The sequence below is a fragment of the Buteo buteo genome, chromosome 15 (assembly GCF_964188355.1).
Source record: "Buteo buteo chromosome 15, bButBut1.hap1.1, whole genome shotgun sequence".
In the NCBI taxonomy this organism is placed as follows: domain Eukaryota; kingdom Metazoa; phylum Chordata; class Aves; order Accipitriformes; family Accipitridae; genus Buteo; species Buteo buteo.
In genome coordinates, this window is record NC_134185.1 from 29,673,803 (window position 1) to 29,700,842 (window position 27,040).

At 40.5% G+C, this 27,040-nt stretch overlaps 1 protein-coding gene across 1 annotated transcript in view; it reads left to right on the plus strand.

Moving 5' to 3' along the window:
* Positions 1-27,040, plus strand: part of TPD52L1 (TPD52 like 1) — a 60,120-nt gene that overhangs the window by 28,349 nt on the left and 4,731 nt on the right. Inside the window, exons 3-6 of the mRNA XM_075046401.1 lie at positions 195-343; positions 13,071-13,172; positions 23,671-23,709; positions 26,339-26,399. Coding sequence (XP_074902502.1) covers positions 195-343; positions 13,071-13,172; positions 23,671-23,709; positions 26,339-26,399 — 351 coding nt within the window. The remainder of the gene's footprint in view (positions 1-194; positions 344-13,070; positions 13,173-23,670; positions 23,710-26,338; positions 26,400-27,040) is intronic.

A 27,040-nucleotide genomic window follows, 5' to 3' on the forward strand; every position in this document is an offset into this window, starting at 1 on the left:
CGTAGTGTGGGCTCTGTTCTGGATATGTCTTTGTGATCTTGACAAGCACTTGTATCTCTCCATCTCTCTAGTTGTCTATGAAAAATGCAAGTTCATGTGAGGTGCATTTAATCTCTTAACATCCTATGTGTTTACTGTTCTGTGGGACCAGGCTAACACCTTTCTCCTTTCTCCTCCCTCTTTGTTTCTCTCAGCTAGAGGATGAAATTTCAACTTTGCGGCAAGTGCTAGCAGCCAAAGAAAAGCACCTGGTTGAAATTAAACAAAAGCTTGGCATAAGTTTGATGAATGAACTGAAGCAGAACTTTAGCAAAAGCTGGCATGACATGCAGACAACTTCTGCGTGAGTATAGACCTTGCACAAATTCACCCTTGTATGTTGTGTAGCGTGTTGGGGGTATTGTCTTGATGAGCCCTGGTATGAAATTTAGCAATTGAAATACTTACCAGGAGGAGTAGCTGGCAGGGACAAAAATATCAAGCTTCTCAGAGCAAGGAGTCCTGAAAAAACCCTTCCACAGCAGCAACATGCTTTGCTATTTATGTCGCACCCCAGTCGTGCAAATCACAGCAACTAAAACTTGAGGTCCTGAGAAAGTTATCTTCCTGTCCAGTGACACATTCTTAGAGAATCCTTACTGAGGAGAGAAAGAACCTTCTTTAATCTCAGTGTATTATATTTTTCAACTTCCAAGAGAGATAATATAAAAAAAAAAAAGGAAAAAAATACCAAAACATTAGCAACTATTTAAAAAAATAGTACTGTCATCTGAATTGTAAGGAATACTGGCAGGATCAGTTGATGTTTGTTTAATTCCTGCTTTTGGTTGTCCAAAAGAAACAAACAAATGTTGGAGTAATTGTACCATCTTTGAGGTTATCATAAGTCCTACATATGTCGAGTTTTTTGTATTTTGCAGCAGCGTGGTGTTAGGCAAGTCCCTGAAGCCTCTCACAGCCTTGGTTTACCACTGTGCAGAATGTGTAACTAGTTCACAAGAGTTCAGTGAAACTTGCCTTGTGTAATATGTAAGCAGCTTTGGGTTCCCAGGGTGAAAGGTAATGCATAAATATGAAGAATTGTTACTCCACTGCTGTTGTTGAAATGGTTTTAACTTGAAATTTTTTTTTTTTGAACCAGACCAATTATACTGTGGAAGTCTGTAGTGTAAGTCAGTTGCTGCCTTTCAGGAGGGTGCCTTTTAAAACTGCACCAGTTCCTGGATGAGGAAGCAGGGGAGGAAGGTAGGGAGGTTATTTGGGCTGCAGCTTGCTGCCAAGAAGTACTGGTGCAAGTCATTTGTCTCACATAAGCAAGGAGTTAAAAATACACATATGGACATAGTGATAAGACCTATCCTGACTCTGCTACAAAAAAATGTTCAAACCCCAGATAGGTAGTGTTACTTGCAATCTTCAAACACTTTTTGCTCTGTATCTCTCATAAAGTGTCACTGAGAGAGATGGCAAATAAAACCATGAATTCCAAAGCTCTAGGAAGGCCATGATAATTACTGAGGGGCTGGTCTCGGCTTCATACTGATCTTTTATACTTACACATATGAACATGCCATGTTCCTCTAAAACTTTTTGGGCTGAATTAATAGCAACATTGGCAGAAAGAACCACCCACCTTTCATCAAGTGCTGTCTGAAAAGTTACTTGATATTTTTTTTTTCTTTCTTTTCAATTGACAACTGAATTTGACACCTAGGGAGAAGCAAGAGTGAGCTGCTCCACAACAGAACTCAGCTAGGAGTCAACAGCAAGGCAGGCAGGGCAGTGGCATCACTCATGAAGAAGCAGTCCCACAGTACCTGAACAAAGAGAGCAGAGCAGGTCCAGTGACAGTAAACAGGGTCAAGCCAAGAGTTCAGAACTCCAGATGAGTCTGTAGTGATGAGCCAGGTTCAAGGTTAAGCCAGGAATTCAAATCTGTGAGTCAAGGTCAGTGAGGTGCCTGAGCAGATACAGGCACACCAGTAACATAACTCAGGCAAGGACCAAGGGCTTAAGTGCAGTCTAAGCTTTAGTGTACCTCCCAAGTGAAGGGGAGATGTGCCTAGCAAGGCTTTTCCCAACTCTTTCTTGCACAGAACTGTCACCACAGTCTTGCCCAAGGTTACACAGTTGTGCAGTGTCACAGGTGGCCTTGAGCCTGGGCAGCCAAACCCATGGGAGTGGGGGGAAGAGTTTGCAGTGCCTCTTGGTGCACTCAAGGCCCTGAGAGAGACTTGGAAAAAATATGTAAAAATGTACATTTTTACATTAAAATAATCACTCTTTGTATTTTAATGAGAAGTCAAATAAGGCATAAACCCCTTAATAGGAAATGCAGTTTGTATGTCTCCTATCTCTAACTTTTGGACAGTTTCTCAGCTTGGTCCTATTTCTCATGACATGTCATTAACATGGCTCAGTGAGGATGTCTGGCTTGTGCTAGGAGAGGGTAGTCTAGAGACACTGAGCTTTCGAAGAGAGGAGAGGCACAAGACATCTGAAATAGAGTTACCGTGAGACACTAGCAAAATTTTGAAACAAAAAGTTTCATTTTTACTTGAAATTTGGTAAAAAAAATTCCAAGACAGCTTTTCATTTTCCTTTCACAATGTTGACATTTTCCACAAGGATAGAGAGAATTAGGAGACTTTATCAGTATGGTAGCTGCTACTTTTTATTTAAGATGTATTTAAGTTTCAAAACCAACAAGCCATTATGTGATGAGTGTCCACAAGTAGTTATGTGGAACTGACCAGCAGGAGTCCGTTTGTGCCCTTGAAAATCCTGATGTTCGTGGTCCAACTGCTATATAATTCTGGCTGACACTCATGCCAGTACACTGATGCCAGTACAAATCATGGTAATCCGGCATTCTTCAGAATGGATGTGTTAAGTCATAGAGGTGATTCATTGTTGCTGCACCAAAATAGCAATGGGATAGCATTACTCACCAAGATTCTCTGATTTAGTAAGTATGAAAAGCCTGTTTTAAAAAATAGAAGTTCAAAATATTTACATGCCTGTACTTTAGGCTTCTAAATCCACAATTAGTCATTTTAAAATTTAAAAAGGCCTGTTTTTAAGGAGGCAAATTTTGCTTTCACTCAGTCTTAGTGGGTTTTGTAGCTGCTGTGCTTTTCTGGAAGTTAAAACCACTTTTCTTTAATAGGGTACTTTTGAAAGCCACAGAGAGCAATTAAGCATCAAATTTTTGTCCTCTTAATAATCTTTTTAAGCTCTCCATTTAGGGGTGCATTCTTAGGGTTAAAGTGGAATTAGAGGCAGAGGGGTGGACTTCTCTCAGAAACAGTTCTGGAAAGGGTGTCTGAACAACTAGTTAAGACTCATGACCTAACTCACAGGATGGATGCCACCTGGAATGACTAAATTTAAACTTGAGATTCTGACTATTTTTAAGCATTTACATTTTAAATGGTTGGCCTGAGCATGCTTGAGATGTACGTGTCAGAAATTGTCATTAAAGGATTGCTATGATTAAACAGAAAAAAAAAAATAAAGTAATAGTTTTCATACTGAGGAAAGCTAGAGCTGGAGGTCAATGGGCTGATGTCCTCCACAGATTGAAGATTATGTCAGGCTCAACACACAGTTCTGTACAAAGTCTGTTTCCTTGTCATTAATTCATGCTTTAAGGTATGCAAAAGCAATTCTAACTACCTCTAGTAAGACATTACATTTGCAACAGTAATGTGCAGCTTTTTTTCTATCAAATCAGGTTTTTTTTATCACTTTTGTTTTTCTCTAAAGAAAACCTGTAATGTTGTTTACATTTTTCACCCTTGTATGAAATACACCTGGAAGTCATTCACTTATTATGATGACCAGAATCATAATGCATTTTTCAAGTTCCTTGTTAATTTCCTCTGCTATTCTTCAGTGCACTGATTTTTTAGTATAATCTATGTGTTAGGGAAAGCAGCGGGTTCTACTGTAGAGGATATCAGTAACTAGAGAGCAAATGATTGCCTCAACTTTAATTTGCTTTCATAGTGGTAAAGCATTCAACTGGAATGACTTCTCCCACACACCTTTTTAAAGATTGGGTTTCCAGTGAATAGAGGTGGGTGGATATTCAGATAGCTTCTAGAAATGCAGGTTTTATATTTATATTTTAAACATAGATAATTCATTCTTATTTAGATGCTAGAAGCAGGTTAACGTTGATGGATTTCAAGGTTATTTATTTTAGCTTAAGAAATCATTAAAAATGTCTTTACAGGGATATTTACAAAGATCATAATTGAGCTTTTCTAATTAACGTTTTGCTACAAAGGAAAGGTTTTACGTAACCTAAATGCAGTATGTTTACTTAGTTAAAGCTGTTTGATTGGTGGTGCTTCAGTAAAGTTCCCACAGCTCGCTCTAGCCTTCTGTACTTCAGATTTTCACTGCGTAGTGCATTAAGGTAAAAAGATAGCTTCTATAAAGATTGACCTAGTTTTATACAGAATCATAGAATAGTTGAGGTTGACAGTGATGTCAGGAGACTGTCTAGTCCAACTCCCCCTTTCAGAGCAGGGTCAGCTAAAGCAGGGGTCTATGTCCAGTGAGGTTTTGAATATCTCTGAGGATGGAGACTCTACAGCCTCTCTGGGCAACCTGTTCCAGCATTCTGTTACCCTTACTGTGAAACCCCTTTTCCTTTTGTTTAAATATTTCTTGCATTCAATTTGTGCCCGTTGCCTTTTGCACTTTCACTAGATACCACTGAGCAGAGTTTGCCTCTATCTTGTTTACTCCCTTTCATCAGGTTATTTATACACATTGATGAGATCCTCCCATGAGCCTTCTCTTTTCTAGGCTGACCGGTCCCAGCTTTCTCAGCCTTTCCTCATATGAAAGATGCTCCAATCCCTTAGCTGTCTTTATTGCCCTTCGCTGGACGTGCTCCAGTATGTCCATGTCCGCCTTGTACCGGGAAGTGCAGAACAGGACCCAGCACTCCAGGTGTGGCCATAGCCAGGGCTGAGTAGAGGGAAAGGGTCACCTCCCTTGACCTGTAATCACTCTTCCTAATTCAGCCCAGGATACTGTTAGCCACCTTTGCTGTGAGGGCGCATTGCTGAATCATGTTCAGCTTGTTTACCAGGACCCCAGGTCTTTTTCTGCAAGGCTGTTTTCCAGCTGGTTGATCCCCAGCCTCTACCGGTGCATGGGGTTATTAATCCCAAACTGCATTTCCCTTTGTTGAACTTCCCGAGACTCCTGTTGCCTCATTTTTTTCCAGACAGTCAAGGTCCCAAGTAATAGTATTCTTCAATGCCGTTACAGAATTGCATTGCATTATATGTGGAGAAGGTTACAAGGGTTAATTTATCCTCCTCACCAGTCCCTCACATGAAGCACTAAGGACATAGATCTACAAGATACCTTGGCCTTTGCCAAGCATTTATGTTGTAACCATGCTCAGCTTTGTCCCTCAGCTTTTAATCTGGTGCTTTTCTGTACTTCTCTGGAAAAAAACATTATAGTAGGACATTATAGTGTTGTCCTCTCGGGAGAGATTTCAGTACTACTGAGTTTCTAAGGAGCAGTTGTATCTGTAAAATTGCCCACCAATAACCTCACTCCAGCCTAATAGTTCCCAGAAGCTCCTTTGTCATTCTTTCTTGAAATGTTAGCAACTGTTAGAAGGCACAAGCCTCCTCTGTTTTAAATTGGTAACTTTTCAACCCATGGAAGGAATAGTAATATAACTACAGAGGTAACTTCTAGGGAGATGAAAATGGTTGGTTTTGCTACTAAACCCTCCAAAAAACAATACTCCAGACCTTCAGACCACTGTAAGCAGCAGTTCTGCCATGGCCAATAAATTATTAGAATAGCTAAAAACTTAAAGAAAAGGGCTGTAGTAGTGAAATGAAGTGAAAAGTCTCAAAGCCCATATGTGCTTAGTGATTCCAGCCAGGGGATTGGGAAGCCTTTGATGTAATGGAAAGTGGACCCATGCAAGACTGCCGTCTAGGACAGGAATCTCACAAAGCTATGTTTTCAAAATGACTTTCCATCTTTTGCCCTCACAGACAAAAATTGTCACTTGGTGTAGAAAGGGAAAATCTCATGAATTAGAGGCCAGAATCAAGAGAACTGTAAGTGCTAGCTCTGAACAGTGTATCTTCTAGACAGTGCCTGGGGCTTTCTCAGGTGGAGGCTGTCTTTGAAACCTTTTTAGGAAGGTTTTGATAATACGTGAGATTTGGGACAAGAACATTCAATACGGGCTTGGCCTTCCCCTCCAGAGAGAGAATGAAGATCTCTTTGTTGGCTACTGGTTGAAAACTATGTGAGCAAGCTTAGTTCTGCTGATAGGCAGCCTGAGGACAATTGTATGGGTTTCCACAAGTAGTGGGAACATAATATTTTGTAGTTTAAGTTTCTGCCAGGTGATGAGAGAATAGAAAGTAATAGTTGTGCTGCATGTGTTTTAGACTTACAATCTACGGTACCTGCAGTCTCCATTAGTATAATTTTAAATATATAGTAGTGTGTTCCAGAGGTTCAGAATTTTCTCAGGAAGTCAGGTATAATTTGTGGACAACCACAGTCCTACTGTGACTTTTAGGAATTCAGTATACCATGTTCCCACACACATACTTGTTATGAGTGGTAGTAAAAGAAATGTGGGTGGTTTTGTTCATTGCAAAGTGTAATCACCTTTTGACATTTTCTTCTCTGAATTTGCAAGTAAATGTAGCAGTTGTGTAAGTGAAGAAATTGCATGTTGGCTTTAGCAAGCACATTACCTATGTGTGAGCCCGTGCTGCATGGAAGTAAGGGGAGCCTGTCACTTCCACTGAGTTTGTGTCCTTTGGGTCAGATCAGGCAACGTTTGTGCCTTCTTCAAAGATAATTTTTTTGCTGCTTTTCCACATGGATCTCTGGCCACTGGAAAGGTGGAGTAGTGAGGTTGGAGAAAGGACTTTGAGCAGTTAACTTCATTTATTCTCATTGTCCCTTTTCTAAAAGATGTATGTCCACTTGTTTACACCAGAACCTTCAGCTAATGGAAATTCCCCAGCAAGGTCGGGTGATCTGTTCCAGATCAATGAATATAGTGTTAGTTTCTCAGGAAAAAACCCACTGTGATTATCATTGGGTGCCAGAAAATACATCCACATATATTATAGTTATCTGTATGTATGTATATCTAACTGTAAGGAGGGGAGGGGAGGCCTGAGCGTAAACTGGAATCTCTGAAATGACCAGGATTAAAAATTTCTGGGAAAGTGTCAGTGGAAAAGGGACAGGGGATAGGGAAGGAATGGAAAAGCAAAGGAAAGGTAAAAATGGAAGGAACAGGAAAAATAGAAATGAAACAAAAGGAAAGAGAAAGAAGGAAAAGGAAAGGAAGGAAGAAAGGGAAGGGAAGAGGAAAGGGAGAGGAATGAAGAGGAAGGAAAAGGAGGAAGAGGAGAAAGGAAGGGGAAGAAAGGAAAAGGGAGGCTGGGATATGTTTCATCTCCATAATTTTGTTGATTTAGAGTACAGTACAGAGCCCAAAGACAGCGTTACTGGCATAGTTTAAGGTGTGATGAACTGTGAAGTTTTGGCCTGGAATGTCTTAAGCTTAATGTGCTGAAGCCAACATATTGTGGCTTTTATACCTGGAGATTAACTGTACCACAACTGCTTGTTTTTCCCCTGTTTTGTGCTGCGTTGCACAAATAGTGCCTTTCACACAATTGTATCCCTGATTTTTCCCAAGTTTTTGAAGATTACAATGCAGGGCAGCACGGGATATTTTTCACCTTTGTCTGGTACCTTTCCTAACCCGTGACTCTCTCCAGCCTATGGAACAGTCATCGTCTGTGTGCTGTGCACAGGTTTCTGGCTGCAGGCAGGTCCCCTGCGACCTGCAGAGGTTTGGTTCCCTCAGGTCTGTCCTTCTCTCTGGGAGAGGAACTACCTGGGGTATACTTCCTTTGACTGATGTAGGCGTATGTACCCATCCATGTGCCAGCACACTTTCAGTTAATTCTTAACATACCTGGCAAAGGGAAGAATGTCTAAAAAAATACATCTGTCGTCATTTGGTTTTGAGTTGGAATCAATTTCAGGTGAGCACTAAAAAAAAAAAACACCAACCCCACAACACCTTAAAGTTCATTTGTGGGCAAAATGGCAATATGAATGCTCTTAGAGAATGTTTTATGTACATGTTATCTGCCATTCATATATGCTTTTATTTCCTTTGAGCACTAGCATAATTTAGTTAAAGCTGAGCCCCGTTTTCCCCAGAAAATCAAGAGAAAAATAGCTAGCTGAGAGTTTCTCAGCGACCCAGATGCTTTACGTTGATTCCAGAAATGTCATCCTTACACTGACTAATGGTTTCAAAACTAAAAAGAAGCAAGCTCCATAGGGCATGGCTTGTGCTACCAGGCTCTGCTCTACTGTATGGTTTTGTTGTTAATTGTTTGCATTTTGTTGCATCTTATGTAAGTTTTATCACAGAAGAGGGTTTCTCAAATGGATTAATTTTGCCAGCAAGCATTGATGGAGAGGCACAATGCTGAATGAAGACGTACTAATTAGCAGATGTACTAATTTTACAGAAGCTGAATTTAAATTCCTTGTAATTTACTGTAGTAGGTTGAATGTGCAGCTTGCAGAGTTAGATTTAACTCTGCCATGTGATGGGCAATTCTGTACTGAGTTGAGATGAGATCAGATAGCATGTGGTATGATTATCCTGTCTTATCCTGCAGACGATGTTGGTCATTTAAATGTCTAGTCCTCTGACCTCTCTGTATGTCTGCTGCCTGGCTATATTCTAGCTGAAGCACTATTTCCTTTGCACATTGTGTTTTATGAAACAGTATCTTCTTTCATTTGCTTTCACTGGCTATAAAAATCAGGTAGTGAGACCTGGTTGTCATATTATAGTACAATCTAAATGCAGTATATGAAACTGTCAGGTGAAAACACAGTCAAAATATGTTGCAAATCTACTTTGCCCAATTAGTATGTTACAGTACTGGAAATGTGAGTTATCTTTAAAGCTTCTTTTAAATGTGTTCGGCATATTATCAGAATATAACTGCAAATCAGCATATTTTATCATAACCTCTATAATCATTTTTATAAACAATTGCTTTTGTTAGAGAAATACCCTATTTCAAAAACCAAACTAGAATTGGAAGTTGATGGATGAAATTCTTAGGTCAATGTCATGTAAAAAGCTAATATTGAAAATTACACAGGTGAGTTTCATTTACAAGTTTACAATTGTGACAGCAGTTCACGTACCATGTTTGTTTAACCCTTCTTGTCTATGAAATACATTATAAATATTTACTGCTAAGTGAAAAGTATGAGATGTGATCCTTGTTGGCCACTACCAGCAATTATTCTGTGCTATGGAGTATGTTTAGATGCCACAAAAACAGAGAAGGCATTCCTACTCTAACTGCATAAATGAAGTAGCTTGTTTCTGCTTTTACTGATGCTACTGGGCATCTGGCATAATGCTGTTAAGCTCAGGGAGGTTATGGTGATTTTATATTAGTGTGAGAAAGGCATAGAGCTATAGGTGGTATTTCTTGAATCTCTGCGTCCTATATTCTCTGAGTTTGTTTCTGCTGGAGCTTTTCTACTTTAAGGTTGAGGGTTACCGACCTTATTTCAGCTGATGGCTGACAGCCTGTTGAGATGCTGTCACCTGTCCCAATGAGCTGGGTGGTCAGTATGTGCCTAAAGATTGCCAGCAATGGCTGCTCAAAGGGTGAGTGTGCAGGTATTGTAGATGACTTAGCGTGTTGGAGCAGTTGGTGGTGTTAGGAGGACTTAGGCCATATGTACGGCACTTTTTCCAAGGAAATGTAAGTAGGTCTTAACTGGAATATTCAACTTTATTTCTACTCTTAACCGTTTCTGAAAATTATGTAAGCTGTTCAGTGCATTAAAACAACTGCAAACTGGTGTGTGTTACACACGGATATGAAAACTGCTGGCTCAGATTATTAATGTTACGCACAACTGAGAAGATTCCCCGAGGTCAGAGAGAATATGTTGAAGAGATCATTGTTACCAGACTGTTTGGCAAGGTATCAAATGAATGCTGTAAATATGACAAAACTATGATAAAAATATCTGAGCCAAAATACTGTGCTGTATATCAATACAGAGCATAACTAACTACAGGGAGGCAATGTGCTCTGTGGAAAGATACTTTATTTATGAAGAAGGCATACTGATATGCATAATGGTGGAGAGGCAGGGATGGAGGGCCTTGATTTTTAAGCTAACGATCAGTGAGCTCTACTAAGATGCAAATTACTGTTTTTTGTCTCGCTGCCAGGCATTGCATATTGCACTGCATTTTTACCTTTGTTATTTTGTTGTTCCTTAAAGCTCTTCTTCAGCATTGCTGAAAGGAGGAGGGGTTCATGTCAGAGGTCATTTTTGCTGAAGTTGGTGCTGAAAAAAGACCAGTTGTGTAACAGTCTTAGCTGGATTTACGCTGTTACATAATGACGAAAGCATTAGGAACGTAAATGCAGTCTCTGTGTCTTCCTTGCTAGTGGAAATACTGGGGGGGATGTTGGGTTTATGGGATTTACAGAGAAAACACAACATTAGTTGGAATGCCAGAATCAGTGTCATTTCAGCCAATTCCCAGAATGAGTGTTCTGACCAATGTAATGTTCAGAAATACATAGGGGACTCTAATGGTTCTCAATTAAAGTTGAGTCTGTCTGCTGCATGGGGCATTTGGGACTGTTCTCTTAACGGTTTACACGGTGTGAAGAACCTGCAGCAGAAGGGTAAGACATGGAGATCTTTTGTCAGAAAGCTAAATATGCCTGTGAATAAAATTAACTCCAAGGTGTCTTTTTCAAAAAATCAGTTCAGAAGGATATCTGCAAAGTATTTTACTATGTACAGTCAACCTGTACATAAATAGGTTCTGCTATCAAGGACATTTTAGACAAGGAAGTCAAGTCTTGGCCTTCATTTAGTCATCAGCAAAATTCCACCTGTGCTGAATGGTTTAGGATGCTTCTCTGTTAGGAAAATGTCTAAAGGCTTGTATGCCACAGGCATTAGAATATTTGATTTTTATTTTTTTTTCATAGGCAATGCTTATCAAAAAGCTACATGCTCATAGTTTGACTGAAGCATCATTAATGTCTATTTTAGGGTCTCATCTCACTCTAGTTTATATGAGAGTATGTCCACTGACAGCAAGAGAATGACGGAGTTATTAAACTAGTTAAGCTAGAGAATGAGGCCTCAGTGAAGTAAGAATGTTGCAGTCTTGCTGCATCCAGGGACGGACTGGCTGAGGAGAAAGGAGACCCAGTGAAAACAATCTTTTCAGTCTTCTCTGTATTCCACCAGAATAAATAAAACAGGCATAATCCATGCTCCTTCCTTTCTAATTAAAATTTGTGCTGCTTCTGTCACTGTCCCAATGTTTTAGCCCTTGTTGTCATTCAACATTGTGCATGTGATTGATTCAGCTTGTCTAACTCTGGGTTTCTAGAGATTTGGTACCCTAGTCTTAAGTTGCTCGCAGTAGACTGCCTTGCTAATCAGTGAAAACAGAAACAAGCACCTTCATAGAAGGAGCTGTTTCACTTGGCAGTTTTAGAACTTGTTAGGTCAGTAGTCTAGGAAGTATTTTGTGGCTTAGGGACATAAATCAAAATACTTGTGTTGGGGAAAATTAATTGTTGATAGAATATTGTCTGAAAGAATAGAGCATCTGCCTTCTAACCTGTGGTTTGTAAAGCACAGTCCTCAACAGAGGACTTTCAGCAATAGGTACTGCTAGGGCTAGAAGGACCTGACGTAAAATGTGATGTGCCATACTGCAAATGTTAATCTTCTCTGATTTGCGCTCCTACCTCCACAAAGCACAAAGTTATATTGCTTTCATATACCTAAAAGTAAGAAGAAAATACTCTGTTTCAGGAATTAGGCAGTGGGAATTTTTTTTATTAATCTCCGGTGTATTTTGGTACACATTAGCAATATTACAGATTTTGTTTAAAGGAGAATTAGAACCAGTGGAATTGTGTTTTTGTATTTTTCATGATAATTTCTTCAGTTCTTGCCTGCCAACGGACACCACAGGATACAAGACTGATTGTAGTGTGCTCTCCTTTTGTTACTAGGTCTGTACTTCTAATTCTGAGCTTGTCTGTGTCACTGGGAGTATCAGATAATTTGCTTGGAAGGAAACCTCTGACGTGCTGAGAGTTAGTTTACTCAGCAAAAAAAATCTGTGCAGAAAAGCTTATTGATTACTCTGAGAATGCAACTTAACTGTACTGAAAGGTCTATGTGGGTCAGAGCATATATTCTGGATTAATAAATTGAGATGATTCTGTGTTTGAATGTGTATGCTATATGTGAAATGAATGATGCCTAAAAGGATTCAGTCCCATTAAGAATATAAATTCACTGTCTAGATTGTTTGATCTTTCTTTGTCTCTCCCCAAACCTTCTTCCTTTAAAGAAATTTTTAAAAAGTAAAATTGTAACAGATGGAAACAGGTTTGATCAATTTTTGTCTAATTTGAAATAGCAACACATCATTTTGAAGTGTATCTGTTAAATGTACCTAATATGGCTATGTATGCAACAGCAGAGCTGTGTATGTCCTGATTCTCTTCCGTGCTTTAAGACAGCAGGTTTTGCTACCAAGTCAGTGTCTGCTGCAAGAATGCTTATTTAATGTAAACATTATCTTCTGTAAACAGAAATTGTATCAAACAGGTATTCAACAAATCACTGCACTCTACTTTTAAACAGCTTGCGCTGACCTGCTCAGGGGATGTTATCTGCAAGGGGGAGAGACAAAGTGAAGGATTGCTCTGGAGAGTGTTTTGGTCACATTAGGATTAAACTGCACTTAGGAAGCTGTGCAGAAGCGGGCATCTTTGTAATTTGTTTTGTGCTACAGTTACTATGTTTCTTACCCTTTCAGTGGATGGGACCTTAAGATGTGGAAATAAGGGAAAAGGGGATTAATTGCAGGGGATTCTGGCCTCTCTTTTTTTAATATTTACCACTATTTCTGTTCTATTTTTTGTTTCCAGTTACAAGAAAACACATGAGACCCTGAGCCATGCAGGACAAAAAGCAACAGCAGCTATCAGCAATGTAGGAACTGCTATCAGCAAGAAGTTTGGAGATATGAGGTACAGGGATCTCCTGCTTCTCTGGTCTTATTTTGAGGACAAAAAGCATAAGTCATCTGTCAGCTCTTCCTTTCCTTCTACATTAGTGTTTTAAAGGTTCAAGTAGTTTGTAGTCAGAGTATTTTATGACATTCATGATGTCAACCAAAAAGAAGGGATAAGAATGAATGAAGATATAATTCTTATTTGAGTCCTGGTTTAAAAAAACCAAAAAAAGTGCAATCTGAAATCCCTTTGGAATAATTTTACAAGCTCAAGGAAAAGTACAAGTAAAATGGAACAAAAAATAGCTGTTAGATCTTTATTAACCCAATTTTATTCATACTTGGATTCTGGACACCAACATCATCTCAAGAAAACAAGCCTGCCTTGGAGCTGCTTGTAGAAAGATAAATCAAAAAAGTATTTCAAGTTATTTTTTATCAGCTTTTTCAAGATGCAGAAAGGCAAAGTTTTGTTCTGCAGTTGTATGTATAAAAAGAGATACGATGAAAGTAACAGGAGTTGAAGTCAGGAGAAAAACGGTCACTTAAATGCAACTTAAATGTCAGGCTTTATATTGTTGATGTATCTTTGAAAGTGTTGATCTTAAAGTTCCTCAGAATGAGAGCATAAATGAAGAAATCGTACCCTGTAAACCAGCACTTCAGTTTTCAGCTTGGTAGCAGGATTACAGAACTTCTTCTCAGGTATTTCTGGGAGTTCATTTTTTATGATGAAATAAATGGACATGGGTAACTCTACAATATATTGTTTAAGCTGCAGAATTAGGGTCTCATTTATTAGAGATATTGGTATGTACTCACTTTTTTGGTCATTTTGTAATGTATGAGGTAACCATATCCTAAGATCTGTGTGAATCTATTTTACAGTATTTCAAATATATATCTGGGTGGGGGTTTTTTGCTGCAAATGGCTGAAGCATAGTTCTTGGCAGCTAAAACTTATTTTTTCCACTTTTTTTTTTTATCTGTATCTTAAGAAATCTTTAGAGTCACTCCTTTATACCTACCTTTTACATACAGCTTAATAAACCCTCTACAGAAGTACTACTGTTTTTCTAGGTGAAACTAAAAAAGGAAAATCTTCATCACTGTGTGAATTGCTTTACAGTGTCTTTTTCCACATTGCAGTTTAAAATGGAACTCTAGTGAGTGACTTGCAGCCAGGGTATGAACATAAACTAAGAATTGTTTGACTCGATACAGTTAAACATCCATAGGTAGTATACACCTATAAAAGGATGTAAGAATAAGGAGGCATGCAGTTGCATTTTCCTAGTGCATTTTTTTAGCATTCAGCAGTCTGAGAGCTGAAAACTTTCTAAAACAGAGGTTTGAGCTTTCATTTAAAAGTCTTTGAAGGGTTTTTCTTCATGAATTTATCTTTTTTTTTTTTTTTAATTTATTTTAACTTGTATGAACTTTTGGCATTCATAACACCTCATGTCTCTTCAGATGAACAGATAGTTTTATGGTAAAGAAGTGTGTGGTTTATTTGTTCGTTCATTCATTCCCTAGTCTGAGTTTCCCTGGTCTTTCCTTTGATGCCTTCTGGCTCTTCTATTACGATAAACAGTGAGTGTAGTCCTTCTGCTGTCCTTCATGTCACTCATGATTTCCTGTGGTTTTATCGTATTTCACTTCAGTTCCTTCTTTTCCGGGCTGAGGCTCCAGTTGCATGAGTTGCTTTCACAAGCCTTTTTCCTACCTTTGTTTATTCTTCCTGCCTTCCCTGCATTTATAGTCCTATTCTGTATTTTTGAGAAATGCATGAGATGTGTGTGCTGCATGTGGCACCAACATATCCTCCATTTCATTTTCTGTTCTTTCCTAACACTTCCTCCTGTAAAAAAGACAAGCCCACTGCTCAGTGAACAGGTCATGTTGCTGCTTCCATGCTTTAGATCCTACAGCAGTGACCAAAGAGTTGGTGTGCTGATACCTCGAACGCTGGCTCTTGATCATAGAGGGAAGGATGACTGACAGTTCAGTACTTCTCAGGTCCTGTTGCTTGTGCTTTGCATAGGGCGTGAGATTAACTGCAAAGGCAGAAATGTCTTCATTGTAATAAAGCATGTTTTTCTTTAATATTTCCCTTAATTAATCACTGTTACCAAATTCCTTTGTCTTACCTATCAGTATCAACCCCCACCCCCATGGCGATCATGCTTCTGACTAGGGCTTGGAAAGCAGATGGGTGGTATTTATCCCATTAGCCCTTTAGCCAAGGACTCAAAGCAGAGGCTAAGTCCATAAGCATTTTAATTAATCAAGAAGCTTGTTTCTAGTAGCTTTCTTTGATTGAAATTACTACCTTGAACCTGGTTGGGAATTTTTCAGGAAGATGTGAACTAGCAGAACTGCCATTTTTTGTGGACACCTACTGTTTTCAGTTAAGTTCTCAGTTAGGAGAGTTTTCTTGATACTTGATGATGAAGAAGCAAGTAGCATACATAAAGCATGGCATGACTTGGGCCTTCTGCATCTGCTGAACATCCTCAGTCTGGAGTAATGGTCAGTACGCTTCCCTCAGCAACAAACCTGGCCTAAGATCTTGGCTCAACTTGGGCAAGTGCAGTTCTGTGTGGGGTCACACTGTAAACCTTATCACTTAAATAACCTGGTTTTAAAAATCTTCCCCTCTCCCACTCCAACCCCTGCTGTGTTTGGGGGAGTAAGCTGTCAGGAGGCATGCAGTCTTTGTTTTACTGTTTGCTTGGCTTCTTGCTAATCCAAATAATTTTATTTCAGTGATCTAGTATACGGATTATCACCCCCCCCTCCCATAATGCTGATTTAAACACACATCAGACTCTAGCTTAATTCTTTTGGTTAGGCATTAAGGCTGATAGTCACCAATGGCATCCAGATGCAAATCCCTGTTCTGCTTTTATTCAGAACAGACACTTGAAACTGATTTCTAAAATCCAGATGATCATCATAATTCCCTGCATGTTCAGCAGTCTGGTGTGTTTGGCCTTCACCCCCTGTGTGTGGTGATAGTGATTTTGAAAGGGTTTGTAGTCAGCCTGACTCTAAATATTGAAGCCTGCTGCCTTTGTGAAACAAAATTCTGTTTTACAGGTTGCCTGCTATGTCAACTGTACAGAGCACCACATGAAACAAATATGTTTCTGTTCTGAAGATGCAGAGTCTTAATTAATAACCTGAAAGATATTTCACCCTGGATTATGTCTTAAAAATATTTCCTAAAATATCGTATTTCAGAAATGGGCCAGATTGACTCCCCCGAATGTGCTATTTAGCTGTGTTAGAGTTCAAGAAGATGAAATCTAGAAGAAAGAAAGAAAAATGACAAAATTCCATGTGTCCCAAAGAACAGAGAAGCCACGCTTTTGAGACAAAGTGCTTTTGATGCAGCTGCTGTGCTTCTCTTTCATCCCCACCCCAGCTTCCCAGTGTTGCAACTAACTTACTTTGTGCATGAAAAATCATTAGCATTTTACATCTTCTAAATGCTGTATTAATTATTAGTGCTTGTAAGGTCTCTTTACAGTTGTAATGCATTCTATTTAATATTATTGTGTTACTAGGAATGCAAGAAATGCATATAAAACCAGTATACACACACCTTTGCTTTGGGATACAAATCAGGCACTAGTAATATAGTTAAGCTAATAGATTCTTCGTTAATAGCTCTTGTGATTAATGATATGCCATCAGGATTTTTTGTTTCCCCTCCACTCCCAGCTCATATTGTCTCCTTTAGCATTTTCTGACATGGAGAAGGAAGGCAAAGGGGAAGAGGAGAGTCCCAAGTCACTCACAGGGCAATAGCAGGGGCTCAAAAATAGAGGTTACACTCTGACAGTTCAACATGGCTCTTCCCATGTAGAGCAGAGATGTGATATGGGGTTGAGGGTCTTTTTCCCTTGCTTCTTTGCATAGTGATAAAGTTTGGATCTTTTTATGCAATACTGCTGGACTGCTCTGCAACTGTCTGTGTGGATCTAAGAGTTTCAGCCCTGTTGATGGCCTTTTTAGTAATAAGTTGTGATACCAAATGGGAGAGTTTCTGATTTTTTTGTTTGCTTTAAAAAATAAAATAAAATAAAGGAAACTATGGACACTACACTACAACAGGCACACTACCACATACATTACTACTACACAAGTAAATGCATTTAAAGATTAAGCTGACAAAGGCATGCATGCAAATCAGGATAGCAGCAGTTACACTGCTTATACATCCTTCATTCAACTGTCACATACATTTTCTTTAATGACATGATCACACAGACCCCTTTCAAAGTGAGCGCCTGGGATGAGCCAGCTCTCAAGATGAATGAAGTTAATATAATGCCTCATTCCTGCCAGGAGTTGGAAGGCACGTATGGAAAGACCAAAGACTGCAGAGAGGGAGAGCTTGGGGGCATGACTGTGGCTGTTGAATGTGCCCCTCAGAGATGACAGGAATCAGCACAGAAGGCATAGGAGGTCCCAGAGGGGTGGAGGAAGGCAAAGTTCATCCCTCTGGAAAGGGCCGAGCAAAGTTCTGGGAAATGCAAAGCAGATTCTGGGGGAAGGCATTAACCTGTTACTTTCTGCGTGTCTAGAAGATAGCATGATGGCAAAAACATAAAAGGGTTTGTCAAGAACAGTTATCTTGAACTGTGACAGCACCTGTCATAGAGGACGGAGGGGAGGCAGGAGATGTGATAGAGCTTGACTTTGATAAGGCTGCCCATACTGTTTTCACAGAACTAGGGAAATACAGTTTAGGTGTTAGTGCTTTAGCAGGAAGAGGGCATAGGACAATTATATTCAAAGAGTAGGTCTTAGTAGTTCACCATAATGTGGGATTTTGCAGGCATCTGTCCCGAGTGTGTTACTCTTCAGCATTTTCATGACTGGTTTAGATGATGGCATCATGTGTGCACTTAAAATCACCAGATGACTGCAGTGGGAGGGAATGCAAGCACTTCAGACACCAGGATTAGAATTCAAAATTATTTAAAATGATAAAATAAAATTCAGTGTAGGAAAGTGTAAGGTGCTTTATTGACAGATGGAAAAAAAAATCGAAAGCAGAAATGGGGACTGCTGACCAGCCAGCTTTGCACATGAGGGCCTAGCAAGTGCTAGGCTAGTGGCTCACAAATGCAGCTGAACAGGGGCACAGGTTATTTCTGAAGGCTCTGAAATCTCCCTCATTGAAAGGTTTTAGAAGCAGGTCAGGCCAATATCTGTTGGAGATGGCTCAGGTGTAATTAATCTTTAGGGCTGTGGGAGTTGATTTTTGCTGTGCCTTTACTGTTGTGCCTTTTGGGGTTTTCTGTTGTGGTAGTGGTGGAATTTTTTGTACAGCCTTTTGCTGTGCATTTCCAGGATTTCCGTGATCTAGAGATGTTCTGGGCACTTAAAACTGTTCCTGAACTCATTGGGAGCTGAGTTCCTTGTAATATTGTAGCTGTCATATCCGTAACTACCATTCTTAAACCTCCGTGTCTCTGATACCCCCTATAAAGGAAATAGTAATACTGTCTTCATTCAGAACGTAATTTCATAAGCATTTCTTTTGCTGATGGGTGAAGCAGTTGTTTTCTCTCATTTCTACTGACACTCGCCCCTTCACTTGTGCTGGTTTTTGGAGCTCTGCAGTAACACGGATTTCCTTATTGTATGGCTGTACAAGTATCTGTGTTAGCATGGAGAAGGGGGTGGCTGTTACTGGGAGTCAGCAGGTAGTAAAAAAGGAGGCTACCTATGGCAACTGTATTACTTAAGCTGGTCTAAGCAGAAATGTGTTGTGAAGATAAATCCATGAATGTTTGAGAAGCATCAATATACATGATGATGAGCCCTGTAAATAACCCTGAAGAAATCAATGCTTTTCTTCAGAGCAAGGTATGAATATTGTGCAGTAAGTAATGCATCACACCACGCATTGAAAAAGGACGTGAAAAATAAGTATTGAAGAGATGTTAATTAAGTGTGCACCATCTATCTGGCTCACTGCACGAGGCAGGTGTTCCCTTGAAGTGGTCTGTAATTAAAGACTACATCAATAACACACAGATGAAGGAGAGGCTGTCTGCCTCATCATTTGTCGACTTTCGAACCTTAATGACATCCTTTGAATATTGTATATCAGTGTGCCTTTCCCAGTTCTGCTGCCTTAATTAAGTTTCTTGTGAGCTGGAAAACAGTGTCAAAGTGTTTCAAGTATTGTTTTCAACAAGGAAGAAGTATGTTAGAAAATGTCATTTTATGAATTAAAAGCCCTTTATTTCTTCCATACTTCTCAACTGAGAGATGATTAAGAAATCCAGAGCGAAAAAAAGACTGCTGCTGGTATACAATTCCAGTTCACCTGGAACTTAATGAGATTAAGGTAGGATTTTGGGAGGGAAACCAGTTAACATTGTTTAAATCTGATCTAATGAAGAGAACACAAAGTTTAGCAGACAAAACTTCTATTCTTTGTTGCACACAGAATAAGTGATTGCATAGTGAAGGAGTGTATGAAATTTTTTGCCTTGAAAGAATCTCAGCTGATCCTTGTTCTTGTGTGAATTCCAGCATCAAGATTCGAATGCAAATGATTTATTTTTCTCAGGCAGCTTGACATGCTACAGATATATATGTATATTTTTGTTACATTTCCGTAATACTTTTAACTCTTGCTTTTCTTTCCTTGTGCATCCACCACAGATCGCATTCAATTGGGTAAGACACGTTAATCTCCTCGAATACTGCCTCTGTATTTGACAGGATTTCTTTTATGGAATGTAATGCAGTAATCTCTTTCCTTTCAGCGTCGTTATATATGATAAAAACATAGGCTATTTAAACTGTAATGCCTCATTTTTACAGCATAGTAAGTATAATGAGGAAAGGACTGGACTAAGTGGCTAGAGTGAGTTTACCTTGCTCTTGAGTAAATTAGTCTCAAATTCAAATGATGAACACATTCAAAAGATGTTGCTCTTGGGAGAAGCTATTTATACATAATCTCATTCTCTCAACTATCTTTTCTGTTGGAGGTTGGAACATAAACAACAAATACTCAGGAAAAATTCTGTTCAGCCACCAGAGTTTTATAAAGATGGTATGAAGTATTTAATTACATCCTCTTCAAGAAAGCAAACGTATATTAGTCATGAAGTGTACACAGTGACTCTTTAAAAGTCTTGAGTCCAGGGGAAATTTCCAATAGTAGGCTAAGTTCTTAACATGATTAAAGGGGATCTTTATATTTAGAGCTTGAATTTATTGAGGCTGTAAAGCACTTCAGTGTATGATTGTGGCGGGTTGACCCTGGCTGGACACCAGGCGCCCACCAAAGCCGGTCTGTCGCTCTCCTCCTCAGCTGGACAGGGGAGAGAAAATACAACAAAGGGCTTGTGGGTCAAAATAAGGACAGGAGAGATCACTCACCAATTACCATCACAGGCAAAACAGACTCAACTTGGGGAAAATTAACTCTATTACCAGTCAACAAGAGTAGGGTAATGAGAAATAAAACCAAATCTCAGAACACCTTCCCTCCACCCCTCCCTTCTTCCCAGGCACAACTTCACTCCCAGATTCTCTACCTCACCCCCCAGTGGCAGAGGGGGACAGGGAATGGGGTTTGTGGTCAGTTCCTCACATGTTATCTCTGCTGCTTCATCCTCCTCAGGGCAGGACTCATCACACTCTTCCCCTGCTCCAGTGTGGGGTCCCTCCCACGGGAGACAGTCCTCCATGAACTTCTCCAATGTGGGTCATTCCCATGGGCTCCAGTTCTTCACGAACTTCTCCAGCGTGGGTCCCTTCCCCGGGCTGCAGTCCTTCAGGCACAGACAGCTCCAGCGCGGGTCCCCCGTGGTGTCACAAGCCCTGCCAGAAAACCTGCTTCAGCGTGGGCTTCCCACGGGGTCACAGCCTCCTTTGGGCATCCCCCTGCTCCGGTGTGGGGTCCTCTCTCCCCGGGCTGCAGGTGGAGATCTGCTCCACCATGGACCTCCCTGGACTGCAGGGGGACAGCCTGCCTCACCATGGTCTTCCCCACGGGCTGCAGGGGAATCTCTGCTCCGGCACCTGCAGCATCTCCTCCCCTCCTTCTGCACTGACCTGAGGGTCTGCAGGGTTGTTTCTCTCACATGTTCTCACTTCTCTCTCTGGCTGCCGTTTCTGTGTGCCCTGCAACTTTTTTTCCTTCTGAAATCTGTTCTCCCAGAGGCACTACCACCGTCGCTGATGGGCTCGGCCTTGGCCAGCAGTGGGTCCGACTTGGAGCCGGCTGGTGTTGGCTCTGTTGGACATGGGGGAAGCTTCTGGCATCTTCTCACAGAAGCCACCCCTGTAACCCCCCCCCCCGCTACCAAAATCTTGCCACACGAACCCAGTATAATCTTATGTGTGCTGGACAATTCTATAAGCTGTCTGGCTTTATGTCAGTTCACCCACCAGAGGGGCTGAACAGCCCCAGATCCCCTGCAGTCCCTCTGGCCTCCTAGCATTGCCAGTGCACAGGACAGCTCAAGAACAATTTTTCTGTTCAGTTAAGTGATCCTAATGTAGACTCTTACTTCACTGAGAAAACTTCAAAATGGGGCATAGATTGACCTTCCTATCTCACTCTGACATGACACCAAAATGTAATATTTAGTGATGTTTGTCACGAAGGATCTCTGTTCTCTCCCTGTGCACTGATCACCATCACAGGCATGTATATCTATAAAAAAGCTTAATGTTTTAGGCTTCTAGTAAAAGAAGACGTTGTGACTGTTCCTGTAACTTGCATCCTTACCTCTTTAGAGAAATTAAAAGATGAACTCAATAAAATATACACTAGTATTCAGATTGTCTGTCACATGCCATCCCTCAGCTGTGTGAATTTAATTTGGCACAATGTAATCTTCTTACTTAAACCTTCATATTTGGAATGTTTTGCTATTAGAAGAGGAGCAGTTGATGCTGAAATACTTCCAAACTCTTATTTTTGCCTATTTGTCATGTGTTACAAGACTAAAATGGCAAGCATGCTTGTTTAATTTAACTAGGATTGTTAAAGATTTGCTGCACTTGTGAAATGTTTGGGCTAATCTTTCGTAAGTCTTAAAAATGATGTGAAAAATTGAACATGAAACATTTGCATTGTCTGCTGTCAGTTCTTGTCTGTCTGAGCTTAGCAGAACCCTTAAAAATATACACAACAGCAAACAGTTCGTGTAAGATCTCTGTCCCACCTGCTTGCCAAATAGCTCTTTCTTCCCCCTGCCCCCATTTCTGATTTTGTGTGTGTACGGACACAGCCCTGCCCTGAATTTGTATAGTTTAGAACAAACACATGTGTTGTTTATATGAAAGCTTTCATTTTTTTTTAATGCTATAATCATACTTTGCTCGATTGCAGCCGAATGTTGGTGTCCCTTGAAGTAAAGCTCTCACTGTTCTCCGTCAGACCAGGCTGCAGCTGTCAGTCAACACTGAAAGTAGCCATGCGTGAATTTTTGAAACAATACATACCCTTGCAGCGCACAGTTTACTTACAGTGTTCAGATCTAAATGTACTTATGGATAGTTCTTACACTTCAAATAAAGATTCATATTCAGAACAGGCCTGATGCTTCCCAGCACCAGGTAACATGTGCTGCTATGATGGCAGAGTTGGCTTTGGTGGTTCAGGTGGGAGAATGTAAGTCAAGGGGTTAGAGTGGGTGTCCATCTGCAGGGTTAAAGGTGTGCAAGATGAGTTGGGGATCTTTGAGTGATGGAGAGGCTCCATCCTCCGCTTGCCAACCTTCTGATGCTCTTGCTGCTGGGGAGTCTGAGGAGGGAAATGTTGCAAGGAGAGCTGGAGAAGAGCTGTGGAAAACAGCGTTCTACCCTTGGTAATGCTGAGGTGTGAAGGGAGAGGTGGAATGTCCTAAAGGGATGGGGACAGCAACTGCTGCAGCTGAGAGAGCTGCCTCTCTGGTTCCACAAACCTCTTGTTCAGGGAGCCTGTTATGCAGGAGCCTATACAAATTGGGAGCCGGCTATTTGAACTGTGTACGTTGTACATGCAACAAAGGTAATTGCCTGCTTACCTACTGCCTTGAACCAGCTCTGTGTATGTTCACAAACCCGAGGCGTTCTGTACTCACCCAACACAGAGCTGGTCGTCTGTCACTGCAGAACACAGAGGTGGCTTTCTGATCCTGTCACATGTTGTGTGTCTCTGTAAGATAGCAGGGGTCTGCATCATTTAAATGGATATTGCCAGGAACTGTTCCGCATCGTTCTTTTGAGCCCTATTAAGTGGCTGATCGGTTGACGTGAGAATGTGGTGCTAAGGTCTTCAGTGCTGAAAGTGAGCTGGAATTCACAGGTGAGTTTGACAAGCTGTTCCCATCAGGAGAGGAAGAGTACCAGCACTCTTGAAAATAGGTATATATATATATATTTTGAAAGTTAAGTTAAAAAAATAAAACTGATATGTTATAATCATGTTGCAAACTGGATTTTACAGCTTTTTTACCTTATCTTTTGCTTTCATCCCACAGTTACTCTATTCGCCATTCCATAAGCATGCCTGCGATGAGGTAATACGCTACCCATATTCTGTTTGCTATGATGATGTTCAACAGTGTAATGAGGGGGGATTAGCACACTTTGATCCTGATCCTGCAGTTTTCAGTTGGATGAATAGTCCCACTTCAATCAATTAAGGTTATTCATGTAGATAAGGGCTGCAGGAGAGGCCATCTGTGGTTTTTTTCCTTTTAATTGTATTAACTGTTTAATCTCTTGTACTAGCCTTTGAGTAAATGAAGCAGTTCTGAGATGTATTTGGGTGGTTGATTGTTACCAGCTTTGTATTACTGAATCTGAAATTCACTTGTTTTGCTGTCTCTAGAACATCATCCAAAGCCCATTAATGTCAGAGATGCTTTCCACTCCAGCAGGCTTTGGATCGTGCTCCGATGGAGAGATTTTATATAAGTGCTTTCATATTTTAATGGTTATAATCATGCTTTACTTGACTGCAGCCAAATATTGATGTCTGTTCAAGTAAAGCTCTGCCTGTTTTCAATAAAATTAGGATTCAGCTTTCTTTTTACCCCCTTAGCCTCTAAATACATGAATATCCCCACTCCCTGCCAAGCATGTGGGAAAAACAAATCTCCTAACTATATGATAGATGCTAAGTCATGCAGCTTCAGCAAGTGGATAGTTTAAGGCAGGCATTCACCAGTGTGACCTACGGGTCAAATGTCAGTCATAAAACTTAGTTTCTCGCTCATTATGACCCTTCTTGCCCTATGAAAAGTTTGTCACCTATTTAACAGAAACCAAAAGTAAATCTGTATTATTTTTCCAACTGGCTTCTGTTTGCCCTTTCCTTAAATTAGGGTCAGTTTAACTTAGTCTGATGAGGGATGTGATGTAAATGTATTTGCAGAAATAGAGGCCATGATCATGCTCCTGGTAAGTTCCAAGGATGTGCAAAGACGATGAACTGCAAAACTAAAGTTTTAGCAGCCATTGGCTTCATGGCATTGCAAAACGAAGTGCAGGCTCCTGCATGTGTTTGCTTTTCCCTGTGGATGACACAGAGGCATGGGCACCTGCCGGGGTAAAGTGGTTCTGCCTCACTGTTCCGCTGTTAGGGTACCTTCCATTATGGTTAAAGGTCACTGTTATGTTTTATTTCATGTAGGAACAAACGGATGTAGTGGTTTTAGTCTATTCTGTTGGCCATGTTGTTAGTAGTTACCACTGTGCTTTCAATGCTAGTAGTTCCTATGATCTCTTTCTGGATATACCACAATAGACAGGTGAAGAAAAGCTGAAGAACTAAACACTATTAAGTAACTGCTTCATTATACTGCACTGAGCTTAGAGAGATCCTGTGCCCGCTTTGTTTCTTATGGTAAAGAAAATACAAGAGGAACACTGCTGGACCACAGTTTCTGAGCTGCAGAGTCTTCACTAATAGTGAAGCACAAAGTATGCTATAATTGAGCTCTCAGTTGTCAAGCAAGGAGCAAAGAACCAGAGGAAGGTCCATGCTGTAGATTTGCCCAAGTCCTTTGTGCTGGCTGAACTGCTGAAGGAAGAGACAAGCTTTTGTACTCACTCCAGCTTGCCTGTTTCTAGCATGTAGAATCCCTCTCTACATGGGAGAGGGATTATCAGCAGTGGGGAGGCTGCTGCGAAAAGGGGAGAAGCAACATCCATCTAAGCAGCTGAGGGGCAACTTGAGTACAGATCTCAATGGGGAACCATACTCTCACGTTAAAACAGCATATGCATTATATTCATAATACTACGTGGCAGATAATAGTTGTAGTCAGTATGTTCTGTTTGCAGGAAGAAATGTAAAAAACTGAATGCATTTAAAATGATTCAGAAGCTGTGTTTCAAGTTTCGAAGAAAGAAAAAGAAAGAATGAACGAACAAGGTTGTCAGGCAAGCCAGCAAACCAAATACGTAATTTGCTTTAAGAAGGAAAATCACAGCTGTTGCCTTTTTAAAAAATTCTATTAAGATATGTTCGTTTTCCTAAAACCAGTGTCGTGTTCTTTTCTCCGGGGAGTGAAAGGTAGAGAAAAGCTTAGCTTTGTCAGAGGGGCACCCATGGAACATAAGTCGTCCTAAAGTCTTTGTCTTTGAAAGCAGCAGGATATACCTGCGGTCACAAAATCCTGGAGTGGGGGGTCAGGATTCCTCAAAGACATTTGGGACCCACTTCCTATGTAGTTCTAATCTCCTCCATCCTAGCCTCAGGACATTAAACTGTCATCTTTTTAATTATGTAGATTATGAACTTGCTCATCAGCAGAAAAAATGTTAATTTCTTTACAGCAACACCACATATGGATAACACCATAGAAATGCAGCACTACAGCCAGCGTTCTCTGGTTGTTCTTCTGAGAACATGATAAATGAATCGGAGGGTAGGCAGGCCAGTCACTGGTTTCAATTACTAGGGAGGCTCTGCTTTTGCAAATTCGTAGCTAAAAAAAATACTCATCCAATTACTGTAATTGGATTTGACTGACAGAGCACAAGTGACTGTTCATACCCTATCAGTCCACAGCGCTGTGCTGCCAGCCAGCCTTCGTTCTGTCCTAATGTTGTTGCCTGGTAAGAACTGATCAAATTGTGGAGTTACCCCATTATGTTTGCAACTGACTCTTCTTTCCTTCAACTTTCTTTTTCTTCTAGGAATTCTCCAACATTCAAATCGTTTGAGGAGAAGGTTGAGACCACTGTCACAAGCCTTAAGGTAGAGATTAGAGGCCAAGTTACATGGGTGTGCTTGTTAAAGTGTAACAGCTTAGTTGTCCCTATCATTTGTACAGGAGATGGGTTGAATTTGCTGTTCCATCAAGAATTTCATGGAACTGCAAAAGAACTAATGGAACATGAAGGCAGTATGCAGAGAAATAGTCTTTCTCTGCTTCGTTCCTAAGAAATTACTTCTGTTGTCTGCTGGAGTAAACAAATGGTCTCAGAAATGCCAAAAATACAGCCATACGAAAAAGGGAAAGCGGAGACATCTCTTAAGGTGTGGCCATGGTTGATGATGCTGTGCAAGGCAGAGCCATGTGGAGATGCAAGGTCAGATTTTGAAAGCAGTGTGGCCTCATGAGCTTTGTGCTGTGCCCTGCCAGACACAGCCACGTGCCTGCGAAGTGAACTTCCATCCCTGAGCTTAGAGATGTACTTGCCAAGTGCCCCTTACTCGGCTCTGGGAGCTGTCGTGTAACTCGGGTGTGATTCACGCTACCTGTGTGGCTCTTAGCACTGAGCTAGTCTTTCTTTAATGCAGGTGTGTTTCATTTCAATGTTTTGTCTGGATTTAAAATTTCAAAACTGTATAGACCTATTTGCTGTGAGACAGGAGGATCTGATGGCAAAGTTACC